Source organism: Balaenoptera borealis (assembly GCF_965194805.1).
Source record: "Balaenoptera borealis genome assembly, chromosome: 2".
NCBI classification, from domain to species: domain Eukaryota; kingdom Metazoa; phylum Chordata; class Mammalia; order Artiodactyla; family Balaenopteridae; genus Balaenoptera; species Balaenoptera borealis.
Genome location: NC_138867.1, coordinates 29,111,914 through 29,137,721, shown reverse-complemented (window position 1 = coordinate 29,137,721; position 25,808 = coordinate 29,111,914). Strand labels below are relative to the sequence as shown.

General features: G+C 42.1%; 1 protein-coding gene and 1 long non-coding RNA gene across 6 annotated transcripts in view; one reads left to right on the top strand and one right to left on the bottom strand.

Annotated features, from left to right (window-relative positions):
- The window catches only part of NPR3 (natriuretic peptide receptor 3), a 68,109-nt gene extending 51,292 nt beyond the window's left edge, over nt 1–16,817 (bottom strand). For 2 of the 5 annotated variants that reach the window (XM_082382367.1, XM_082382368.1), the window contains exons 1-2: nt 14,585–16,318; nt 5,186–5,308 (exon numbers count right to left, since the gene is read on the bottom strand). In XM_082382367.1, coding sequence (XP_082238493.1) covers nt 5,186–5,308; nt 14,585–15,341 — 880 coding nt within the window. In that variant the 5' untranslated portion in view covers nt 15,342–16,318. Of the gene's footprint in view, nt 1–5,185; nt 5,309–13,310; nt 13,331–14,584; nt 16,319–16,352; nt 16,489–16,795 lie in introns of those variants that run through there. The other 3 variants (XM_082382370.1, XM_082382369.1, XM_082382371.1) reach the window with 3 other exon arrangements.
- LOC309624409 lies at nt 16,620–17,186 on the top strand. Its single transcript, XR_014241874.1, has 2 exons — nt 16,620–16,758; nt 16,870–17,186. It is a non-coding gene; the product is annotated as an uncharacterized lncRNA (long non-coding RNA).
- The last annotated feature ends 8,622 nt before the right edge of the window (nt 17,187–25,808 follow it).

The window sequence follows — 25,808 nt, the reverse complement described above, 5'->3', positions numbered from 1 at the left end:
AGCTACATGTAAAAAAAATGAAATTAGAACACTCTTTAACACCATACACAAAAATAAGCTCAAAATGGATTAAAGACCTAAATGTAAAACTGAACACTATAAAACTCTTAGAGAAAACATAGGCAGAACACTCTCTGACATAAACTTCAGCAAGATCTTTTTTGATCTGTCTCCCAGAGTCATGGAAATAAAAACAAAAATAAACAAATGGGACCTAATTTAACTCAAAAGCTTTTGCACAGCAAAGGAAACCATAAATAAAGCAAAAAGACAACCCACAGATTGGGAGAAAATATTTGCAAATGATGTGACCAACAACAGATTAGTCTCCAAAATTTACAAACAGCTCAAGCGGCTTAATATCATCAAAACAAACAACCCAATCAAAACATGGGCAGAAGACCTAAATAGACATTTCTCCAAAGAAGACATACAGATGGCCAAGAGGCACATGAAAAGATGTTCAACATCACTAATTATTAGAGAAATGCAAATCAAAACTACAGTGAGATATCACCTCACACCAGTCAAAACAGCTATCATCAAAAAATCTACAAACAATAAATGCTGGAGAGGGTGTGAAGAGAAGGGAACCCTCCCACACCGTTGGTGGGAATGTAAATTGGTACAGCCACTATGGAGAACAGTATGGAGGTTCCTTAAAAAACTAAAAATAGGACTACCATATGATCCCTCTATCCCACTCCTGGGCATATATACAGAGAAAAACATGGTCTGAAAGGATACATGCACCCCAATGTTCATTGCAGCACTGTTTACAATAGCCAAGACATGGAAGCAACCTAAATGTCCATCGACAGAGGAATGGATAAAGAAGATATGGCACATATATACAATGGCATATTACTCATTCATTAAAAAGGATGAAATAATACCATTTGCGGCAACATGGATGGACCTAGAGATTGTCAAGCTGAGTGAAGTAAGTCAGACAGAGAAAGAGAAATAAAATATGATATCGCTTATATGCAGAATCTAAAAAGAAATGATACAAATGAACTTATTTACAAAACAGAAACAGACTCACAGACTTAGAGAACGAACTTATGGTTACCAGAAAGAAAGGGTGGGGGGAAGGGATAGTTAGCGAGTTTGGGATTGGCATGCACACACCGCTATATTTAAAATGTATAACCAAAAAAATAAATAAATAAATAAAATGTGTAACCAACAAGGACCTACTGTATAGCACAGGAAACTCCGCTCAATACTATGTAACAACCTAAATGGGAAAAGAATTTGAAAAAGAATAGGCACATGTATATGTATAACTGAATCACTTTTCTGTATACCTGAAATTATCACAACATTGTTAATCAACTATACTCCAATATAAAGTAAAAAGTTTTAAAAAATAAAATAAAATAAATAAATTTTTAAAAATTTAAAAAAAGAAAAACCAAGGATACTTGGTAGATTGTATCAGAGCACATTGTATAACTCCATGCAATTCAGTTTTCAAGAAGCAGAAAAACTGAACTAATGGAAAAATAAGTTTTAAAAAGTTGTCCCAGGGGGTTCCCTGGTGGCGCAGTGGTTAAGAATCTTCCTGCCAATGCAGGGGACACGGGTTCGAGCCCTGGTCTGGGAAGATCCCACATACCGCAGAGTGGCTAGGCCCGTGAGCCACGACTACTGAGCCTGCGCGTCTGGAGCCTGTGCTCCGCAATGGGAGAGGCCGAGACAGTGAGAGGCCCACGCACCGCGATGAAGAGTGGCCCCCGCTCGCCGGAACTGGAGAAAGCCCTCGCACAGAAACGAAGACCCAACACACCCAAAAATAAATATAAATAAATAAATTTATTAAAAAAAAAAAAAAAAAGAAAAGAAAAAAAAAGTTGTCCCAAAAATCACCAACAATAAGTCATATATACATAAAGCCAATAATAAGTCATATACATATGTATATACATATACATGACTTCTTATGCACTCATATTTTGCATTGAGAAGGACACAGCACCACTTTTGTAGTATTCTTGACAAAAATGTGTAAACTCAACTTATCATTTGAAAACACCAGATAAATCCAAATTGAGAGACATTCTACAAAATAACAGACTTATCCAAAGTGTCAGGTCATAAATAACAAGGAAAGGTTGAAGAACTATCACAGACTGGAGAAGATTAAGAAGACACACAACTAAATGGATTGGATCCTGGAACAGAAAAAGAGCATTAGGAGGAAAGGTGGTAAATTTCAAATAAAGCCTGTAGTTTAGTTAGTAGTATTGTACCAATGTTAATTTTCTTATTTTGATAATTGTACTATGCGCATTTAAATTGTTAACATTAGAGGAATCTGGGTAAAAGGTATACACGAACTCTATTTTTTTTTAAAGTTCTCTGTACATCTAAAATTATTTCAAAATAGATTTGTTTTTTTAATTTTCCAAAAATTACCTCTGAAAAGAAGTTAGGTCCAGATAGAGAGTTGAATTGTTTCCATATTTCAAGGAATATTCTTATGGTATATAAACCGCTCTAGAGCATAAAAACAATGGAAAGTGTCCCAACTAATTTTATAAAGCTACTATTAACCTGATATTAAAATCTGACAATACCACCTAAAGGCAAGAAAACTGTCCAATCTCATGAGTATAGATTCAAAAATCGTAAATAAAACACTAAAAACTTAAAATCAGTAATACATCTAAAAAAATCATGACAAACTATGCTTAATTCCAAGAATACTATAATGGCTCAATATTAGGAAATGTATTAAAAGTACAGATAAAATGTATTTGATAACACTCATCACTCACTTCCAATTTTTAAAACCACACTTAATAAACTAAAGAATATTTTAACATCTATTTCTGACAAGATATTAGAAATTAAGTATCACCATTGTTATATAATATTCTAGAGGCTACTGCCAATGCAGTAAGAAAAGAAAGATAAATATAACATTCAACTATCAAAATGGAGGAATAACTATTGTTATTATTTGAAAGTGATTTTTAAAAATCTATTAGAACAGAGGATTTAATATGTGGAATTCTTGTTTTCTATATAACAACTACAGTTACAAAATGTAATAGGAAAAGATCATGAACATAATAACAACCAAAAAACATAAAATGTCTAAGAATGAACTCAGCAAGAATGGTGCAGAATTCAAATAAAGAAAACTGCAGAACTTTGCTTATGGACATAAAAAGAAATTCAAATAAATAAAATAATTTAAAAGTTAGATGATACAGGGTTGACAGAGATGCAGGAAAACAAAATATCTCATACACTGTTGCAAAAATGTAAATTGGCAAACCTCTTTAGAGGACAACTTTGGCAATACCTATCAAAATTTAAATGCATATAACATTTGACCCAGATATTCTACTTCTAGAAGCTTGTCTTACAGATTACACACACATACATATGTGTGTATGTATGTGCACACATGAATGCACATGGCAAGGCAACTCAATATAGCATTGCTCTTATAGCAAAAAGCTGGAAACAACATAAATATTAAAAAACAAAAGACTGATTAAGAAAGATGGCATATCAGCATTATAAAATACTATGTATCCATACTATAGATAGTATGATCATTTTATTGAAAAGTTTTTCATAAATATATAATTTGTAATAAAATAGACAAGATGGACATCTAAATATTATCAATGTACCTTTATCTGCATGGCAGAGTTTCAGTAACTTATTTTCTTCCCTATGCTTTTCTATGTTTCTCAAATTTTCTATAATACTTGTGTATTGTAATGAGCAGGGAAAAGTAATGCAAGCTTTATCCGTGGATGAAAGGAATTCCAGTACCTAATTTGTACTTGCTCACTTATAATATGCATTCACATGCATTGCCTCAAAATGCTATGCTTGCAGTAGCCAACTTGCAAAACTCAGAATAAATTTTTTTCATTTTTCACCAGTCTCTACCACTATCTCAATGAATTCAATACCGTAACCAATGATGTAATTACATTCTGATCTTGGGTCAAGAAGCAAAACTGCCACTCTGCTTGTGTAAAGATAGGGGGAAAGACAGTGATGGGAGCAAGCAGGGGAAAACTGGGTGTTTATCCTTCAAGCCTCAAATCTTCAATTTTATGCGCTATAGGAAGCAGAGTTTACTTTTGCTTCAACAACTTTGCTTTATTCCCGTGAGAAGTGTGATTCATTACGTTTATGCACAATGATCTACTGCTTAAGTAAGCCAGGAGCTTATCAGGGCAGGAAACTGAGGCATATGTTTTAAGGTTTAGATCCCATCTAACTATATCTCGACCACAATAACTGAGAAGTGGAGCTCAGCATGAACATGATGTTCGTGATACACACACTTACAGTTCCCCTGTAACTGCCAATGTGCAGTACTTGAGACAATGTTCCACAGCCCTACACTGTTTACTTCAGAGAGAGCCCTAACCACATTTGGGGAAAATGTTTTATACCTCCGATCTTGATGACTTCCTTGAACACCCACCATCACAGGAACCCTGGGAACTTCCCCAGATCCATTTTAAGGAGTTAAATACTTTCGATTGTAACTGTTAGTGGCTTCCCAACTTTTTATAAGAGAAGCTAAGAGACAGTAATCTGGAAGGAGGAGGGGCTGGGAGCAGCAACTTTCAAAATTTTTTACCTCAATTTACAGTAATGGTTATTTTATTTATTTCACATTGTGGCCCATTACAAATACATGTGTAACATGCATAAATATATACACACAAACATGTAATCATATTACTAAAATAAAAGTTGTATGAAACCATACATATGCTATGTATGACACACTTTGATTTGTTCTATTCTATTATGTTGATGTGTTCGAGTCTATTCCATGCTACTAAAAATTCTTCCCAAATCTCTCTAAAATTATTCCAGCAGTCCATCATGGTGGCAACCCAAAGTTGGAAATGCACTGGAGAGGGGTCCTGGATTTATGATCCTTTGGGGCGCTGGAGTGAGCTATGTTCTCCCCAAGTTCCTTGGCATCACAGGTGGTGGTAACTTTTTGCTCTGAGTTCTCAGAGAAGAAAAGCTTGAGAACTTATGAGAAGTGGGAGTGTTCAGAATCACAAATTTCTAAAACCCTATCTATGGAAATCAAATCCACTGAGATGACTCAAGTTATTGGCCCTGTCTCACAATCCCTTTTGGACACCCTGGCAGCGGGAGGGGAAAGCGGAGGCAGAGTTACCGTAGGAAGAACTGTTGAAGAGCTCGATGTTGAAGAAGGCGTAGTCTCCGCTGGTCATCCCGTGCCTGTGCGCCGCCAGCATGATGCCGCGGATGGTGTCGCTGCTTGCACACATGATCACCACTGCGGGGAGGAACAGACAGACGCGTGAAACGCCCCTGCACGGAGGACAGCATCTGACGAGGAACAGGGCACGGCTAAAGTCCTAAAGAATCCTCACAAATTATTCATGAATTACAAAGGGCAGAATAACAGCTTGACAGTGGAGAAAGCTATCCATCGCCAGCATCACCAAGTGATGGACGTCAACATCACCCACCATGGGAGCAGACTCAGGAGTCCCCTGGTGTAACACACCCCGGGCCCCAAACCTCACAGTGGGCGACCTGAATCTAATCAGAAGGAAGCCGCTGCAAACCCAGCTTGGGGGACAGTGTATAGAATAGTGGACCTGCACCCTTCAAAATGGTCACTTTCATGCAAAACAAAGATGGCCTGAGGAAATGTTCTAGACTAAAAGAGACTTAGAGAAACAGAAAGCTGACTGCAGTGTGTGGTCCTGGATTGGATCCTGGACCTTAGAAAAATAATAATAAAAGTTTTTCTATAAAGGGCATTATTGAGACAACTGGAGAAATTTGAATAAGGTCTGTAAATTGGGTAATAGTATTGTGTTTGTGTTAAAGTTCTTGCTTTTCATAATTCTACTGTGGTTATATGAGTGAATGTCCTTGTTCTTAGGAAACACACTTCAGTTTTCAGGGGTAAAAGAGCATGATAGCTGTATTTACTCTCAAATGGTTAATAAAAAGATAGTAATATTTGTGCATGTATATGTACATGTGTATATATTTGGAGGGGCAAGGGAGGGAAGGGAGAGATTAGAATGACAAAGCATAGCAGCAGAATGCTAGCCATTGGTGAAAATCTGGGTGAAGGCTATACGGAGGTGCTTTATACGTTCTTACATCTTTTCCAAACATACACAATTGTTTCAAAATGATTTTTTTTTAAAAAATACTTCAAATAAATTCCCAGATTTGCCCAATATAAGATAGTGAGGCTTGTCAACTGCTTTTTATGCTTTTACTAGCATAGTACACACATTTTCCTGAGAAAGCTTTCATTTGGCGAATCAGAGGATGCAGCAAGTGCTACAGGCTTTCCGCAGTCTGAATGTAGAACCCTTCTTCTCAAGCTGTCTCAACAGATATAGGAAATAGTTACCAAGATTCCAGGTCCCTCCCCATGTGCTCTCAATTCACAACCACGCTGTCAGAGCTGAGAGGCTTTAAGCAGCTGCAGAATATTGTTGCCTGCCACGTAAGAGCTGCAACGGACTAGAGGGAAGTGGGGACCTGGCCTTCGTCCAGTTATTTTGATCATTGTTGATGGCCCCTGGCCCCCGAGACAGTGCCCGCTGTGCTTTTCTGCACACATGGAGGAGAGGAGAAGCCTGGGTGCCATGACCACATTATCACCATGCGTGCCAGCCCTGCAGGTTGTGTATGTTCTTTGTAAAAGCGTGGGTGCTGAAAGATGCAGAACAAACTTCGGGCTGTGCCAAAGCCTCCTTGGCAGCCTGCAGGAAGGGCCAGGCGCTTGTTGACATTTCGTTTACTGCACAGGTTAATTCAGAATGTTAGATCATGACTCTGACATTTCTTACGACAAAAGGGCTCAGAGGACAGGCTGAAAGTCTGCAGAACAAGTTTTTAAAACAATACAAAACTCCGGAAGATTTATAACTGTGGGAGTAGGTGTTGTTTGTGCCTGGAAATATAGTTATATATTTGGGATACATAGTCAAATTTCAAGATGCCTCAGTAAGGAAGCTTTTGAAGAAACTCCTCATTACTCACTATGACCTAGACACTTGTTTTAGCTCCGATTTGATTCTAGTCCTTTAAATGACAAAAGAGCCAAGGTGTCTCACGAAACAGCCTGGGCTAAGGCTGGACAAGTTTGAAGAGTGTGGCTTCCCAGGGTGGGCGTCGCCAGGCGGGGCCAGGAGGCTCCGGCTGACTCTCCACTGGCAGAACTCGTCATTTTTTGATCACTTGACCATAGTCCAGAGTCTGGCTCTAGACCTTAAGACACAGAACCTGACTCTGTCAGCACATAAAGAGTAGAGTCATTGCTTGGGGGAGCAGAGTCCCGACAACCTAACTCAGATATTTTTAGATAATCCGAAGTGAAGATTAATTTCAATGGGGACCAAAATGGTCACAAACATGTTTGTGCCGACAGAGACCTGGGAGTGCTAATTGAGGAGCCAAATTATAAGCAGAAGGATGTTAGTGAGGATGAAGTCAGAATCAGGGAGATCAGCTGCAGGGTTCAAGCATCCAAAGGCGTCAGGTCTTGATAACCCAAAGCATCCGTCTAAGAGCTACACCTGGCCCAGGCCTGAACAGGCTGTGTCCTCAGGCTGGAGCACAGGCTTCCCCAAGTCCCGGGTGGGCTGTGCCCAACACTGGCCTCTCTGTCACTTCTTTTCTATTTTTACAGCCCTGGCCCTTCTCTTTCTCTCTCTTCCCATCACCACTAAGACCAACCCCTTGTGATAGACACATTCTTTCTTTAAATGTCAGTACCTGCTTGGACCAAAAGAGTGACCCGGAGCAGCACTGGGCCTATCTGAGCAGACTGGAATTATTGTAGATCTCATCTGTTTTGTGTGGACAATGTGGTCCAAATCTCAAAAGGAAATCCTAACTCCCATCTTCATGGGCCAGGTATTGTTTTTCTTCCACAAAACAAACCCCTAGTGCACATTATCGCCCAGTTTAAGTTGGAGCAAGCACTTAAAGACACTGGCTGAGCAGTCAGAATGCAGAGTCCTTCTAGAATGTTCCCTAATCTCTTATGGCTTTTTCATTCATGCCTAATTCAACAGCAAGTATTTTTAGCAACATGCCTCTATACAATCTTTTGGAAGGTTTAAAATAGTTTTCACTGAAACAGCTTTCTCTTCTTACTCATGTTTCATCAGTTTACATAATAACTAATTAAATTGCATACTTATAATAATAAGTACAACTGGTATAAACAGATTTATGAGAAATGTGCTGGCAAACATGGGAGAAGTATACCAGCTACCAGCGTTCACGAACAGCCAATAAAGTTTATAGAGAAAAGGAGAGCATCAGCTAATCCTGCAAGCTGCTTAAGTGGAGGTCAATTAAAATAATTTCTGCTATACTTAAGTATATTTAAATATATAAATATTTAAATATATTAAGTATATTAAATATATATTTAAATATATAAGTACTAACTTTTTTGGTCAAATTGTTAAACTTCTAGAAGAGGAAATGATGATGCGATTCCAAGTTTCTGGATAGACTTTTCATCATTCTGCTCTATTTTTTCCTCCTTGCCAAAGAACTTGTGATGTTCCATGTTACCCTCCACTATCTGATTCCCACAATGTCTTCTGTTAAGTGGCTTCTCCCTACTGCAACGTTCTTGCAATCACTCTAAGAACAGCAGAGAGAAGTACAAAGGGGTGGCTAGAGAAGTCAATTCAGAGACCCCGAAACAATCCAGGAAGCATACCTGAGTTAGGGTGATACCCTTTCCCCCTTTCAGACTTACACTTGGAGCAACCTCTGACAGAAGGACAATCTTCATTTCCCCATGTGCCTTCATTTGTCCCTCTCCCCCATTCCCCTGGGGGAGGAGAAGGAGGGAATTGTCTGATTGCTGAGTCTGGAAAAGACAACTGGGCATCCTGGACTCAGCCCTTTCTTCCTTCCTCTTTGGGGTGTGTCTGCTTGCAGAGGGTACACATTACGGGCAACTTTCACCCTGTAGTAAGGGGCCTGTCCTGGAGGGGGCCCTGCAGCACTACCTGTGATTTAGTGGATGACCCTGGCTAATTATGAGGGGAAGTAATAGCAGGCAGGCCCTTTTGGCAACAGATCTAAACCCATGTTCTCCAATAGGTTTTTATCAATAATAAAAATGACATTTTCATATTCTCCATCTGACTCTTGCATCCATCTTCTATTTCATTCTAAACTTACAAGAGAAAAGAGAGGTTATTCCATGGAAGCAAAACAAGATATGCCATGTGCTGCAAACTGAAAATATGACAGCAGAAATTTAAAACTAAAACTCAATAGTAACTGTGGGAGTAGCCAAAGAAACATCTAAGTAAGAGGAACTTTTTTTTAAAAGACAGGTGGTAAATAGGAGAAAAGGGATAAGAAAAACAGAGTCCCAAATCAGAAAGCCTAATATCCAAATAAAACAAATTGTAGAAAGAGAGAACAGAGAAAATGAGGGGATATAAGAAATAATTTAAGAAGTTTTCCCAGAACTAAAAGACATGAGTTTGTGAACGGAAGAGACTTACCCTTCAATACCCTAAAGGGCATATGGCAAAATATGGGCACAGAAGTACAATCAGAATGAAATGTTAAAACACTGGGAGAAAAAGGGGATTCTAAAAATTTACAGAAAAAAAAAGCAAATAGCAAACAATAGGTCAAGAATCCTAATCAAATCAAGCTTTCCAATAGCACCACTGAAATGTAAATGACAATTCTTCAAATTTTGAGGAAAAATTATTTCCAACCGAGAATTCTATAATTATGTATAAGGGTAGGAAGAAGAAATTTCAGTCATGAAAGGTCTCAAACTTTAGCTCTCATCCATCCTTTCTCAGAAAGCTCCTGGAGGATGTGCTCCACCAAAAGAAGGGCATAAACCAAGAAAGAGGAACACATAGGGATCTAGCTCAAAAGGGAGAGGTGATAGAGTTGCAGAGGATGTTGAAGAAAGAATCCAGAGTGGCAACCATGTGGTATGCTTAGAAAATAACCAAACTGGAGCAACTCAGGAGGCTTAAAATAGAGAATTGGTAAATGATTTAGTTATAAGTTCATAGGAAACTAAGCAAAAATAGACTATTTTTTTAACCCCAAGGAAAACAAGTAGGGCAATAAAGAAATACCATTGTAGTAGCTTATATGGCTCAACTACATATAGCATTTACAAGGTAATAATAATACAGACACTGAATACTGAGCTAACCAAAAAAAAAACCTGACACAATCATATTGAAAGGATGACTGGAAGGAAAGCTTGAGTGTGTGGTTAACAGGCAGTAGAAGAAAACTAAATCACTACCTTCCCCTGGGATGGCAAGAAATAAGACCTACACCTGAAAAAAATAAAAAATAATGTTATTTAGAGGTATGAAGTCAAATACCTACAGACATAGCTACAGGAGTTGAAAATAGTTGCCTCTGTGAGGTGAGATATGGGGAGCAGGGGATAGGAAACTCTTGTTCCTAGTAAGACTTGTGTAGTTTTCTGACTTTTTAAACTACATAGCTGTATAACTTTCATAAAAATAAAATCTATTATTTTAAAAAATATATTTCTCTCTGGCTGTTTTTACTTTACATAAGCAATAGGTTTCATTTGCAAAATAGAGACTGCACCTTTATTTTTTTTGTTCACAAAGTTCCATCTACTCCAAAGACTTTCAGAATTTCTACACTGCAGCCTACAATGCTTCTTTTGCGCGCTGCTGTGAATTAGTTATTTTACATTTATCATGGTTTCTTTGCTTAAAAACTCTGATCAACCTCTCTGTCATTTACCCCAGCCTAATTGTAAAAATAAATGACTCTTCTACTGATTAAATACTGTTATCACTACAGTTGTTATGCAGGCCAAGAATAATGACATATTAATAACTAAAAAGATAAAACTACAGTTCTTCATACAAAAATGTTGTGTGCACACACTTCTAGCTCTGCATCTTATGAGATGTATCAACAAAACAACTGCTGGCTTTTATTGCTTAAAAAAATATTTATTTTTAAACTTCCCTTTTTAAAAATAAATTTATCATTGAGTATAGAATATTGAGGGTAGTAGTTGACTTTTTAAAAATAATATATGCTCAGGTGTGTGTATTTTAGTGATATATGTTAGCTAAAAACATGAGAGAAAAAATGTTAATTATTGATTTTGATAGTAAATCCCTAAGAAGAATAAATAATACCCCTCAGTTTTTCATTCTATAACACACACATAGCCAAATGAAATTTTAGTCATATTATTATTAGAGATGGTGGCATTATCAGTTTTACCCTTTAAGAGTTTAAAACTTTGGGGACTTCCCTGGTGGCGCAGTGGTTAAGAATCTGCCTGCCAATGCAGGGGACATGGGTTCAAGCCCTGGTCCGGGAAGATCCCACATGCCGTGGAGCAACTAAGCCCGTGCGCCACAACTACTTAGCCTGCACTCTAGAGCCCCTGTGCCACAACTACTGAAGCCTGTGTGCCTAGAGCCTGTGCATCACAACAAAGAGTAGCCCCTGCTCCTGCAACTAGAGAAAGCCTGCACACAGCAACGAAGACCCAACGCAGCCAAAAAATTAATTAATTAATTAATTTTTTAGAAAAAGAGAGATTAAAACTTTTGTGATCTGGTTTTAAAGATGAACTTAAGTCCGAAAAGGTGCTAAAAGCATTATCTTCAAAGGAGGGGGGGAGACTCTCTAGTTCTATGATATTTAATATGGAATTTTCAAAGACAAAAATAGAGTCAGTTCCATTTTACACTTGAGTGAGCAGAAATCAGAACCACCAAATACCAGTCTGAAGAGGCCTGATTCTCATCCCACCTCAGTTTCACAGAGAAGGAAATTCAGCCTCTGAGAAAGTAAGTGACTTGGGCAGGCCCTGCAGCAGCTGAGTGCAGCCGCCAGATCCAGAGGGTCTGCTTCTCACGCTTGACATGGTCTCGCCTTCTGGTAAAGGAGATTATCACCATACATATAAAATAATTATAACGACTATAATAAAACCTAGTTTTATCGAGCACTCAGTAGGCATCTGCACGGCTTCAGGGCATTCCTGTAAGATAGCTCATTTACTCCTCCCAGCATTCCCCCACTTTACCTGAGAAGCCTGAGGCACAGAGGTGTATAGCAGCCCAAACTCCCTCCCCAGTGAATGCCTCAGCCAGGCCAAGAGCTCTGAAAATTCAAACTCCACTAAATCCTTGTACTGGACCCCTATTTAACCCACTAACCACTTATGGTGAAGTAAAGGTGATAAGTAAAACTAAAAGACCCCCAGAGAGAGCTTTGTTATCAAGCAGCTTTCTCTCCTGAGAGTAGGGAATTTCAGGGGAGGGAGGAGGGCTTAGGGGAGAAATTATTTTGTTTTACATTTCTGAACAACTGCCAAGTCACTGTTGGAAATGTATTTTAGAGTAAGAATGGTAACCTTATCACCTGTAAAACATACCGGTCAGTCAAGCAAACTTTCACCACTAGATTCAAACTTGGAAAAAAAAAAAAAAAAAAGTAAAGAGGCTTGGGAACATCTACGAGGCTTTCGGAATTAAAAAATAATCAGCAGCAAGACTGTAGCCCAAGCTCTTTGAAGCCCCCTAGGGCCCTGACGCCCTCCCTACCCTCTGGCTCAGCCACACCCTTGCGAGGCTGAGGGGCCCCCGGTGGCCTCGATCTGCCCTCTTCTGGGCTGACCTCGGCCACGAATCCCAGGCCTCGTGCGAGGAGGTCACCGCCGGCATTGAGACCTTCAGGGCAGTAGCATCTCGGACGCACTGGGAGACCGCGGATCTCGCCCGTAGGGGGAAGAGACTGACTGAGTGAATAACGTGCTCAGTTAAATAGCAAGGACCAGCCCAGCTTCCCGGGGACACACCCCCATCCCCAGCCCAAGCTGGGAAGTCTCCAACTCCTCGCTCCAGGCCCTCGAGAGTGAGAGCTGAATAATCAGGTTCGGGGGCTAGAGCAGCCCGAGGTCTGCAGGGGTCTGCAGTAACCTGGGGACTGGGTGTGGGAGAGTAGATGTGGCTTTCTCAGCCTGGCGTGGCGAATCCGCAGCCATTGTATACAAGTGCCCTTTTTCATAATCAGCAAAGCCGGCGCCCTGCCTGCTTGGCTGGCAGGAACTCGGCGCAGACAGCCTGGAGTTCGAACGCTCAAAACTTGGCCGTGCATCCCCACTCTCAACACTTCCCGCCGCTTCGCTCTAAAGAGTGCGTTCACGCCGAGTCCGAAGCAGTCAAACTGGGAAGGGCGATGACCGCAGCGCCATCCTCTTTGGAACCTTTACCCACTCTCACCTGTTCCTGAGGCCCCCTGCCTCCGCTTGCGCTGTCTCCCACGGCCAGCGCCCAGGTGCCCAGCCCTGCCAAGTCGCGGGCTAGCCCTGCCAAGTCGCGGGCTAGCCCCGCGCCCGGCTCGGCCCCTCTCCCCTTCCGTCTCCCCACGTGGGGTAGTGGGGAGCTTTGCTGGGGTTGCTCCCCACTGACAATCGAGGCGCGTGCGCGCCGAGCGGGAGCAGGCAGGATTCCCTGAGCGTTATGCACCCCAAACCTGACATCGGTAAGGAGGGAGCTGAGCTATGCTGGGATCTCCGCCCGCCATCCCGCAGGTCTACTCTGCAGTACAATGAGCCAGCCGCACTGGGGGGGGGTCCGCGATTATGTATCCGTGACCAGCCGCTTCTCCTCCCATTCCCTGTAGCCATAGACACTATCCTCAACCTTGAGCTCTTTGGCCAGTTGGGTGGTTATTCAAACCCCCAAAGACCCAAGGACAAAACTACAAGGGGGAGGGAGCGGGGGGGACGTGGAAAGGAGGTTCAGCGCCCGCTTCTCCAGCGCGCGCGCTCTAGCAAAGCCTAGCTGCCGGCGCTTTAGACCGCGATGCCGAACGCGCCGGGGGCAGTGAGTGTCGCCAGAGTCCAGACATTGCGAGGCATTTTTGATGGAAACCACAGAAGCCCGTTCATAAAGGGCTGGAGGGGCCATGGAAGGAATGAGAAGGGCGATACAATGAGCCTTTAAAAGAAAGCTGGGATCTGTGCAAGGAGCAGCCAGGAAACCCGGACACCGGAGCGGCCCGTGAGGCGGAGCGTGGGCTGTAGAGCGTACGCTTCCGCACTCGGAGGGGGCGCACGTCGGCAAAGACCGGGTAACAAGTTCTTGCGGCCTCGTCGAGCTTTCAGACCCTGGTTGGAGAAGGGCACCCGTAGTGAGCCCCTAACCACAAGCCCGGCGCCGGAGCCAGGGAAGCGAGAAAGAAAGACCCCAGGAGGTTTGACAGCACCTGTTGGACCAGAGCACTAGCGAGTTGCGGGCTCACATGCCCCTCCCCCAGGCTCCACCACCTCCCCGGTACGCTCTACGTACACCCCACCACAGCCGTGAGTGATGGTCAAAGGTCTTCGCAGCCAGCCAGCGCACAGCCCGGCGAGTCCAAGCGCACGCGCCCTCCCCGGGTCCTCAGTGCCGCAGCGGGTAGTGGGGTCCCCAGAGGAGCGGACGGGCGTGTAGGGAGAGCCGCGGAGAGCGGTTGGGTTAGGGCCTGGGGCCCGAGGCGCACTCCCGCTCACCTCGCTCACTGGCCTGGATGTAGCGCACGATGTCGTCCACATCCAAGTCTTTGGTCTCATCAAAATTGTAGGCGGACGTGTGCAAGCCTTCCTCCTGGAAGACCTCATGGACCCCCTCGAGGGTGAAGTAGCAGTTCCGCTCCAGCTTGTCGTCGCTGTAGACCAGCACGGCGCGGCTCCACTGGTGGTGGCGGAACAGGGCGAGCATCATCTCGCCCATCTTGGCGTACGCGGGCGCCACGCGCGTGAGGTGCGAGTACTCCGTGTCCTTATGCCGGAAGCCGGCTGCCAGTGCCCCGGCCGACAGCATGGGTAGGTCCCAGTGCGACGCTAGCCGGGCCACCGGCGCCGCCGCGTACTCGCACACAGGCCCCAGGATGAGGTCGGGCTTGGCGCCCCGCGCCGCCGCCACGCGGTCCACCAGACTGAAGAGTGCGCGGTTGCCGCAGTCCGAGTCTTCGTAGGCCACCTGGAAGCGAGTGCCGGGTGGCAGAAGCCGCCGCCGGGTCCCGTTGCCCTCCACGCTGCGCAGCGCGTATTCGATGGCCGGCCGCACCCGAGCCAGGGAGAACAGGTACGAGTCGTCCTGGGGCAACAGCACCAGCACCTCGATCTTCTGCGGCGGCAGCGCCTCTCTCTCCCGGCGCCCGCCGCCCGGGCCCGCGCCCCCGCCGACACCGCCACCCGTGCAGCCGGCCAGCAACGCCCAACCGAGCAGGACGCACGCGGAGAAAGTGAGCACCAGCAGGGACGGCATCGTGCCGCAGGAAAGCGCCTGCCCTCGCTGCTGACTCGCCCTCTGCCCCCCACCGACCCTTCCTCTTTCCAACCCACTCTTCTCTCCGAGGTCCCTGCGCCCCCTTGGGCGCTCTAAGAAAACAGAATACCCCCTTCACTAACTCGCCAAAAGATAGAGAGGAAGAGTCCTCCTTTGCAATGCCACTCGTTTAAAAAAAAGAAAAAGAAAAAGAAAAAGTTCACCGGGTGTAAACCTGTACGCCTGTAATATATTTATATATATACTTTTTATAAATATATATATTCGCCCTCCCTTTATATATACTATTTTGCTTAGAGGTGGCTTCTTATTTGGGCATTGCTAAGGTTGCTTTTGAAAGCGTATTTGTAAAAGAAGAAAAAGTTAGACTTGTCCAAGTGCTTGTAATTGACGGTGCATCTCCCTCGCGTTTGATCTCATTGATTCGCGCCGGTTCCTGGATCCATAACCCGCGTTTAAATAGCGTGGCAGCGGCGGAGCGTGTTACCACACAAGGCGCGCCGAGGCCCGGCTTGTATTTCCAGCGGGTGGGGAGGGTGGGGGGGGGGGCTGGCGGCTGGGCTAGGGGAGCCTCTCATTAACATTCTTACATCAGGACTCCTCCCCGCACCCCTACTCTTCCCACCCCTCCCCTGTCCCTAACTCCCGCTCCCCGCCAGACCTGGGCCTTTTCCTTAAAGCCACAGTCGCTCACTTCTGTACCGGCGGGAGCCCCCAACGCGCTACACCGCCACCTGGGTGTAGCGGGGTCCCCGCCTCTCCCTGGCCCCGCAAGCGGCAGCTCTCTTTCCAGTTCCGGGCTTTAAAAATGGAAATATGTTTGAAAGTAAAGAAACGCGCGCAGGCACACACACACACACACACACACACACACACACCACGCCGTGCAAAAAACAACAGGATTAAAGGAAGGGGGTGGCCCTGGAAATTGGTGGTTTCGTTGCAAAAAGAAAAAAAAAACAAACCACCCTAGGTCCCGCTGACTCTCACCTCTTTCTCACTCCAGCCACATTCCCTCCTGACGCGCCCACTCGGGGCGTGCACTCGACCTTCCCGGTCCCCTGGCGCAAGGTCAGGGAACAGGGACCAAGGTCCCGGGGCAGACGGGTCGGTCGCGGACCTGGAACGCCCAGCTAGCCCGGACGTCCCCGCTATCCCTCCTTCCCGCGCTCCCCACCCCCGCCGGCCTCCTCCCCCTGAGCCGCGCGAGTTCGCGCCAGAGTCGCAGTGCTGCCGGGCAACCAGTGTCCCCGCGCACGGACACCTCCGCCGGCGCGCTGCGAGCAGAAAAGCTAAACTTGTTGCTTCCAAAGGCGAGAGAGCAGTTCTTCTGAAGGTGGCAGAAAGCTTGAAAAGCATCTCCAAGGCGTCCTCTGGGCTTTATTTGCTAAGCCAGGTAATTAAATAAAGAGACCTTCTCCCTAAAGCTTTACCCCGAGGGTCCCCCGGGTGGAGGCGCGTCCTCCGCTCCAATTCGTGCGCTCGGATATCCCACCGCTTCTCCTAGGGGCAGCGCGAGACCCTGTGCTCCGGCTTCGGTAATGCCGAGGAAGGTCCTGCATCCAAGACCCAGTCTTGCCACTTGTCACAGGCACAGCAGCGGTGGAGACGAGAGTGGAAACGGCCGTGGAGAAGTCCGTGGCCAGAGGAGCCTCGCCGGAGTCCTCCGCGCTGCAGGGCAGGTCCGAATGGAGCTTGACCCTCTGAACGTGGTAACATACCGAGGTCATTTGCAGTGGGAACGTACTACACTGGACGGGTGAATTCTGACACTGAAGTCCCACAAATTAAAATAAATTGAGAATGTTTTAAAATGGTCTTTCATTTGGGCGTCCGTGTCCACAAATTTCTATTAGTCTTAGACCAACGCCCTCTTTCGGGAGAAACTTGTAACCGACTTGTAACCCCGATGCCACCACCCCAGGCGCTGAGTTTGCTTTTTGGTCTTTGTTTTATTTTTCTTTGTTTAACGCCGAGGCCTCAAAGAGCAGTCGCTCTCATTTGTGACGATAAAAAGGCAAATTGGGGTTTCCGGAGATGTGGCAATTTCAGGCATCAGCGCTCGTCACCTTTAACAGCACCCTGCTTATCGCTCTTTCTGGCACCGTAAATGTAATTATGAGTAACGTCTCATCCTCCGGGGCATTTAGAGTTCAGATTATGCACTGTGATCCCTGAATCTTCAAGTAGGACCTTCCTACTCCTGCGAAAACTTTCATTTATTTTATTACAGCTGCTAACCAGTAGCAAACGAGGCATCTGTATACAATTTAATTCCACACAAAGGGTAGTCCTCACATACTGGAAATTGAGATTTAGAGCTTCACAGCGATGAAACCCCCCCTTAACTCCTAGGAAGGAGGGAGGGAGGGAAGGGGGGAGGGAGGGAGGGAGGGAGGGAGGGAAAAGAGAGAGAGAGAGAAACAAGCTAAATCCCGAATTCCAAGGGTCTTAATGGATTTCGAAACTGATTGCCAGGAGACGTGAAGGAACCAAGGTTTACTATTACTGCTCGCTATGCCCCGTGTCTGGGGAACACTGGCCAACGGCGATATGATTCCGCACACTGTGTAACGTGGGCTTAGTCGGAAAGGCTGGGGTTTCAGTGGCACCGGGTGTGAACGCCTCTCCCCTAACAGGCGCTGCCCGTTCGCGCCAAGGGTCACGGGCAGGGTAGTCAGTGCATTTATGTTAGGGCGAGTATCGCAGCCTCTCAGTGGCCTTTGGATCAGAGCTCTCAACTTCCAGTTTGTCATTCAAGAGCACTGACAAACCGTGTAAGGGAGAGCCCCCAAACTAGGCAGCAGAACCAGAAAAGCCAGTGTTACCTCTCTTGCTGATGCTCAAAGCACCCCTTACATTGTTCCATTGAGCAGGATTTTTTTATGGAGGTATAATTGACATATGACATTATGTTAGTCTCAGGGATATAACACAATGATTTGATATTTGTTTATATTGTGAAATGATCACCACCGCAAGTCTAGTTGACATTTGTCACCATAGAATTACAAAAACTTTTTTTCTTGTGATGAGAACTTTAAGATCTGCTCTTAGCCACTTTCAGATATGCAATACTGTATTATTAGCTATAGTCACCATGCTGTACATTACATCCCCATGACATCATTTTATAGAAATTAAGATTTTTGAAGAAAGTTTTTCAAATGAAAATAGCCACAAGATTATAGGAAGACCTGCCAAGTAATATATGTATATGGATTTAACATTACCAGTTTATTCACTTTCCATCAAATTAGATTTTCCCAGGCAGCTGAAAGTGTGCGTATCATGAATATCATGAAGTTCTCCAATCTTAGGGCTGGAAAAATTTTAGAAGTCACCTAGCCTGAGCCCCTTCACTCTCTACGTGAAGAATCTAGGCCAAAGAATATAAATGGCATACTTAAATACCTCTTCATCCCCAGAGAATATTTTTAAATGGGATTGGATTAGAAATAAATATTTATTACACCATGTAAAAGAGTGTTGGGAACAAAGTTAAATTTCATTAAGGAGTAACATGCTTTATATCAAACTTTGATTTTATATGAAGCTGTTTTGAAAATATGCAGCATAGTAACACAATTACTAATAGATTATAGTATAACTTTTGCAGCATCGTAATCACAAAGATGAATCAAATCAAGAAGGTAGGAAAAAAGAAAAAATAGAAATAACTCATCCCTTGGACTCAACTTTTCAATATTGTTCCCTTCAATTCTGTAAAACTTGAAATGGGGAAAAAAAGCACTTTTTTTAACATTCAAAAGATTGCTAACCTTTTCACCGAGTGCATTCTTTCTGGCTACAATTACTGAATGAAAACAAAAGAAAGTTACAGGGAAATGCTGCAAAATAAAATAAAATTAGCCAAATAAAAAACAATGTTAGCCCTAAATGTGATATTACAGAAAATATCAATAACGGACTTTTTATAGGATTTAGAACTCTCATCAATATCCACAAATCATATTTTTTAACTTTGTTACTAAAATCAAGTGGCAAGTTTTCTATAAAGTATTCAACTGTTTGCTTTCCATCTGTGAAATGAAATCATGTCTCTATGGCATTCCTTTGCCACCAGGGAAGACAACATTCTTTAGGGAACCTTAACCGGTGATTCTTTGAAATGTGTTAGAAATGCTATCAGAAGGAAGTTTTCTCCACCAACTGTCACGGTCTGTATGATCTCCCTCAGAATCCAGGCAGCAATCTCTAAAGTGCCTTTCAAAGAGTATCTCCTCTCCCTTGTTAAGCCAGCCCTGAAGTCATATTGAAGAATAACCCTATGAAGCCTGTAGCCCACAGAGAAAGTGTCCTCTGGGGACAGAATTGTTGAAAACACACTTCCCCCTAGAGGCAGAAAAGATGAAAGAATATTACACATAATTCAAGAACATTTCTGTAATTCAATAAGTGTTGAGATTTTGTTTTTAACATATAGTTGATCTTTTAGAGGGAACCATCCATTCAGGACATGGAAGGAAAATCAATAAAGGGCAAAAAATTAAATTGAAACCTTGCCTCTAGGTTTTAGCTTTCCTTAGCAGGGACTCTGTTAATTGATCCTTTTCTTCTTTTATACAAATCTACAATTTTTTGCCAGCACTGTAAGTAAAAGCAATTACATATTTTTTCTATTTAAACTTATGATTTAATTTCATCAGAAAATGCAGTTAAATGTGGCCTCGAGGGATTCTTTTGAAAATGCAGCTCTAGCAGATTTATCTCCTTATGATCAGATTTGTTTCTGTATTACTGTCCTCCTAGGTTTCCATCAACCGCAATCTCTCTTCATTTCTTTGGAGATGTTCTGAGATAAAATGACATTAGAAACACTTCTGAGAAATGTAGAACTCATCTGTGATTTAACCTGAGTTGCTGGCATGAGGTTTTCTAGGATTTGCAAGCTACATCAAGAATTCTCACCGTTGATTTATAGACAAGTCATTTAATATAAATCATTAGATTCACAAAAACAAGTGTATGTGCCTCAACTCTATCCATAACAATTCTGACTCCATTTAATTGGTTTATTTAGTTGTACATGGCATTATTCCAAAAAGGACTTAAGAAGGTATGTAAAAATATAAAATGGAATTTTAGAGAATTTTTCTCAGGGCAAAAGGCACAGCCATTGCATCCTACTCTCTTACTTTTTTTCTTAAGGTTTTACTAACAGTTGCAAGCCTCAACAACAGTCACCTCTCCCATCTGAGTTCCCACAGCATCCCTTGGGGTCGTGATCACACTCAATTTTATTTCCATTTACGAGGAAGCAGTCTGGATAGGAATCAAGTCCTCAGAGCAGTGTCCTGCGGGAACAGCACACATTTGGAAGCCTCACAACATGTCCCGAGATTATCTCCTCACCTATTTGCCCTTCAGTTTCCTCGTTTCCCTCAGTTTTCTCCTTCTAACATGGAGATAATGGTCTTGCCCTGGTGCTGTAGAAGTAAGAGAAAAAAAAATATTGGCTTCCCTGGTGGCGCAGTGGTTGAGAATCTGCCTGCTAATGCAGGGGACACGGGTTCGAGCCCTGGTCTGGGAAGATCCCACATGCCGCGGAGCAACTGGGCCCGTGAGCCACAACTATTGAGCCTGCACGTCTGGAGCCTGTGCTCCGCAACAAGAGAGGCCGCGATAGTGAGAGGCCCACACACCGCGATGAAGAGTGGCCCCCACTTGCCGCAACTAGAGAAAGCCCTCGCACAGAAACGAAGACCCAACACACCCATAAATAATAAATAAATAAATTTAAAAACAAAAAATATTGATAGACGCACAGGGCGTCGTATACAGTAGGAAATTAATAAATGGCAGCTCTTGCTATTACATTCCCTTCAATGCCTGGTGAAGAGTACTATACCAAGTAAGTGTTCGATCAATGTTCCATAAATTCATTATGGAATGAGTGAATGAATGAATTTAAAACCCAAAACCAAGATGGTTTATGCGTACCTTGTTTGGAATTATCAATTGCCTGATCACAACAGACTTTATTTAATAAGCCTTCTTTTTTAACTTTAACAGTGGCTTTTTTGGAGGAAACGTTTTGTCAATCACTTTGATATTGGCCCTGGATCCCCAGACTCAGATATTTCCTGATAAGCTTGAGGCAGGAGCTTGTTCAGTGTTCTTTCCTCTGCATAGTGGGGCAAAGAGAGCAAGAGCTCATGCCCACCACTGCCCTTCACAGCTTTAAGGCTCCTCCAGAAACTCAGGCTAAAGGGAGCAAGGGGAGATGGGGTAAATCAGAGAGCAGTTTTAAAAATGGAAGAAATAGAAGTGGCTGATGCCTGCAAGGGGCCAGACCTTCAATATAAAGGGGAGTAAATGCAAACTGTATAGAAGCACAAAGAGGATGGTACTGGAAGGAATGTATTTAATTTCTAGATCATGGATATTATCATAAGTAATGAGAAAAGAGTAGAATGTCCTAATGTATTAAAACCCAGGCTGTAAAAAGGTCAGACCCAGGGCTTAATGCTCTTGTCCAATTCAAAAAACCTTTTTAGACATCTACAGTGTGTCAAGGACAATGGTGTTCTATAGCTTAAACCTATTGCATCAGACATTCACTTGTTTTATTTGGGGATATGATTTGACCCAAGTTATATTTGAATCTATGTGATAGTCAATCATGTTATAATAGTCAAATGTGCAAAGTTTAAGAGAAACATTGTCAGGACAAAAATATATCAAATTTCATCTTATAAACATAACATTTTGTAAAAATCTTATAAAACTCATTTTCCTGATGTTATTACATCACAATATTGAGCAGTTTATACTCCAAATTAATCAGCATTAATCCACTAGAATGTAAACTCCATGAGGGCTGGGATATTTTTCTTTTCTTTAATCCTGCATTCTCTCCTTCAAGAATGATGTAGGGCTTCCCTGGTGGCGCAGTGGTTGAGAATCTGCCTGCCAATGCAGGGGACACGGGTTCGAGCCCTGGTCTGGGAATATCCCACATGCCGCGGGGCAACTGGGCCCGTGAGCCACAACTACTGAACCTGCGCGTCTGGAGCCCGTGCTCCGCAACAAGAGAGGCCGCGATAGTGAGAGGCCCGCGCACCACGATGAAGAGTGACCCCCACTTGCCGCAACTAGAGAAAGCCCTCACACAGAAACGAAGACTCAACACAGCCAAAAATAAATATAAAAAGAAATAAATTAAATAACTAAATAAATAAATAATGCAATAAAATTAAATAATTAATTAATTAATTTTAAAAAAATGATGTAGTAGGCATTTGAAATTTCATTTCACCAATGATAAATCCAAAAAATGCAAGTTTCCTATAAAACAGAATTTAGAAGCGAAATAATAAAGCAGTGAAGGGAAAAAAAATAATTCGAAGAGAAATTAGCTCATATATATTCATATACATAACTTCTAAAATAACTTTTTAAATATTCAGATATCATGTTGGAGTTATGATTATGCAAACAATATCAGAAGCCAAAGATCCTAAATACTAACTTCAAGAGAGCTTAACACATTGACATACCAGCACCTCATCACTCATACCTAATTCTTGATTATTTCCTCGCTAAGAGAAAAATGCAGTATTCTAAAAAAAAAAAAAAAATCAGTACACTATCTTTTGTAACGCTGTGAACAGGAATTAAAGATTATGAGGAAAATCTGTGTTACCACCATGTACAATGTTGTGAGATATAGTTTTTTATTTCTTTCCAGCAAGTACATTCCAAGAGGTATTAAATCTTGGAAAGCTGATGCATGAGACTAAAATAGAATAGAATGCCATGAGGAAAACATCAGGAAAATTCTTGACATTTGCCCTCTCGTATTTTTGGTGATCATGTTGTGACATCAAATTTCGCCCTGACATTAGTGGAGAAAACTGTTTCATCAAGCTAACATTGTTACTTTTCAATTGTTGGTAATTCCTCTACATTAAATGCTCTCCTTTTCTCTTCATTCTTCCCCCAAAAATATTCCCTTTTCAGCCTTTATGTTCTTTTTCCCTTTACTAACTGCCTGGGGAAAATAGTAAGAATTATTTTAACATAAACCCTGTTGCTTTGCAGACTTTTGGAAGTCTGGAGGTGAGATATGGAAATGACTTTGCACTTGAGCAAATTGTCATATTCAAGTGTATATAAGTGTACAAATTGTCTCAAATTGCAAGTCATTCATGTTCTAGTGAATCATTTTGGGGTTTTTGTTTAACCTCAGGTACAACTGTTTTAATTAACTATATCCTCAATTCTTGGCACATCCATGATCAATCTGTACGGTTCTTGTCTTATTTTAAGCTCTCCTCTTCATTGCTCCCTTCATATACCTTTCACTCTATAAGATCCTCTTTACGTGTTTAATACATGCTGTGGATAAGTCTATATTCTTAAAAAAGAGTGTGTCTTGTGCATACATGTGTTATTCTAATACAGAAACTGTATTATGTTACTTCTTATTTTCACAGAGAGTGTCAAGGATTGATCTTAACAAAACTATTAGGGGGAAAATCTACATCATTAGTTTCATTTTGTTTAGTTTTTAGAACTGGTCATCTCTTTATCGACAAATAATTGTCAAATATAATTATAAATATTTAATGTACAACGTGATGGTGTGATATACATTGTGGAGTAGTTACCAAGATCAAGATGATTAGCACATATATCACCTCATAGAGGTAACTCATTTGTTTGTGTATGTGTGTGTGTGTGTGGTGAGAATGCTTAAAATCTACTCTCAGCAACTTCCAAGTGTACAATACCAGACTGTACATTTGATCCTCAGAACTTATTCTTCTTATAACTGAAAGTTTACACACTTTGACTGGCATCTCCTCAAACCCCCTCCTCCTAGCCCCTGGCAATCACTATTCTATTCGCTGTTTCTCTATGGAATCAACCATGTATAAGTGATACCATACAGTGTATAGTATTTTTCTTTCTCTGGCTTATTTCACTTAACATAATGCCCTGAATTTTCATCCATGTTGTCGCAAATGGCAGGATTTCCTTTTTTTATGGCTGAATGATATTCCATTGTATATTCATTGTAATACATACATACATATACATATACATATATATCACATTTTTGTTATTCATTCATTCATCGAAGGATATTTAGGTTGCTTCCATATCTTTGCTACTGTGAGTAATGCTGTGATGAACATGGTAATGCAGATATCTCTTTGAGATACTGATTTTATTTCCTTTGGATATATACCCAGAAGTGGCATTGCTGGATCATATGGCAGCTCTATTTTTAATTTTTTAAGGAATCACCACACTGTTTTCCATAATGACTGTACCAATTTACATTTCCACCAAAAAGTGTATGCGTTCCCTTTTCTCCACATCCTCACCATTTGTTATCTCTTACCTTTTTGGTAAGAGTCATCCTAATAGGTATGAGGTGATAATCTTATTGTGGTTTTGATTTGCATTTCCTGATGATTAGTGATGTTGAGCATCTTTTCATATACCTATTGGCCAGTTGTATGTCTTCTTTGGGGAAAAAAATGTCTATTCAGGTCCTTTGTCCAGTTTTTAATTGGATAATTTGCTTTTTCGTTAGTTCCTTTTTCCTGTTAAGTTGTATGAGTTCTTATATATCTTAAATATTAACCCCTTATCAGATATATGGTTTACAGGTATTTTCTCCCATTCCACAGGTTGCCTTTTCAATTTATTGATTGTTTCCTTTGCTGTGTAGAAGCTCTTTAATTTGATGTAGTTCCACTTGTTTATTTTAGCTTTTGTTGCTTGTGCTTTGGTGTCTTATCCAAGAATCATTGCCAAGACCAATGTCAAGGAGCTTTTTCCCTGTTTTCTCCTAGGAGTTTTATGGTTTCAGGTCTTACATTTAAGTCTTTAATCCATTTCAAGTCACTATTTGTGAGTGGTATAAGATAGAGTTCCAATTTCATTCTTTTGCATGTGGATATCCAGTTTTCCCAACACCATATATTGAAGAGACTCTCCATTCTTGGTGCCCTTGTCAAAGATTAGTTGACCACATATGCATGGGTTTATTTCTAGGTTCTTAAATCTGATCCACTGATCTATATGCTTGTTTTTATGCCAGAACCATACTATTTTAATTACTATAGTTTTTTAATATAGTTTGAAATCAGGAAGTATTATGCCTCCAGCTTTGTTCTTCTTTCTCAGGATTGTTTTGGCTATTGGGGGTCTTTTGTGGTTTCATACAATTTTAGGACAGTTTTTTCTATTTCTGTGAAAAATGCCATTGGAATTTTGATAGGCAGTGCATTATATCTATAGATTGCTTTGGGTAGTATGGACATCTTAACAACATTAATTCTTCTAATCCAAGAACATGAGATAACTTTTCCATTTATTTGTGTCTTCTTCCACTTCTTTCATCAATGTCATAGTTTTTAGCATACTGGTCTTTCACCTCCTTGGCTATATTTATTCCTAAGTATT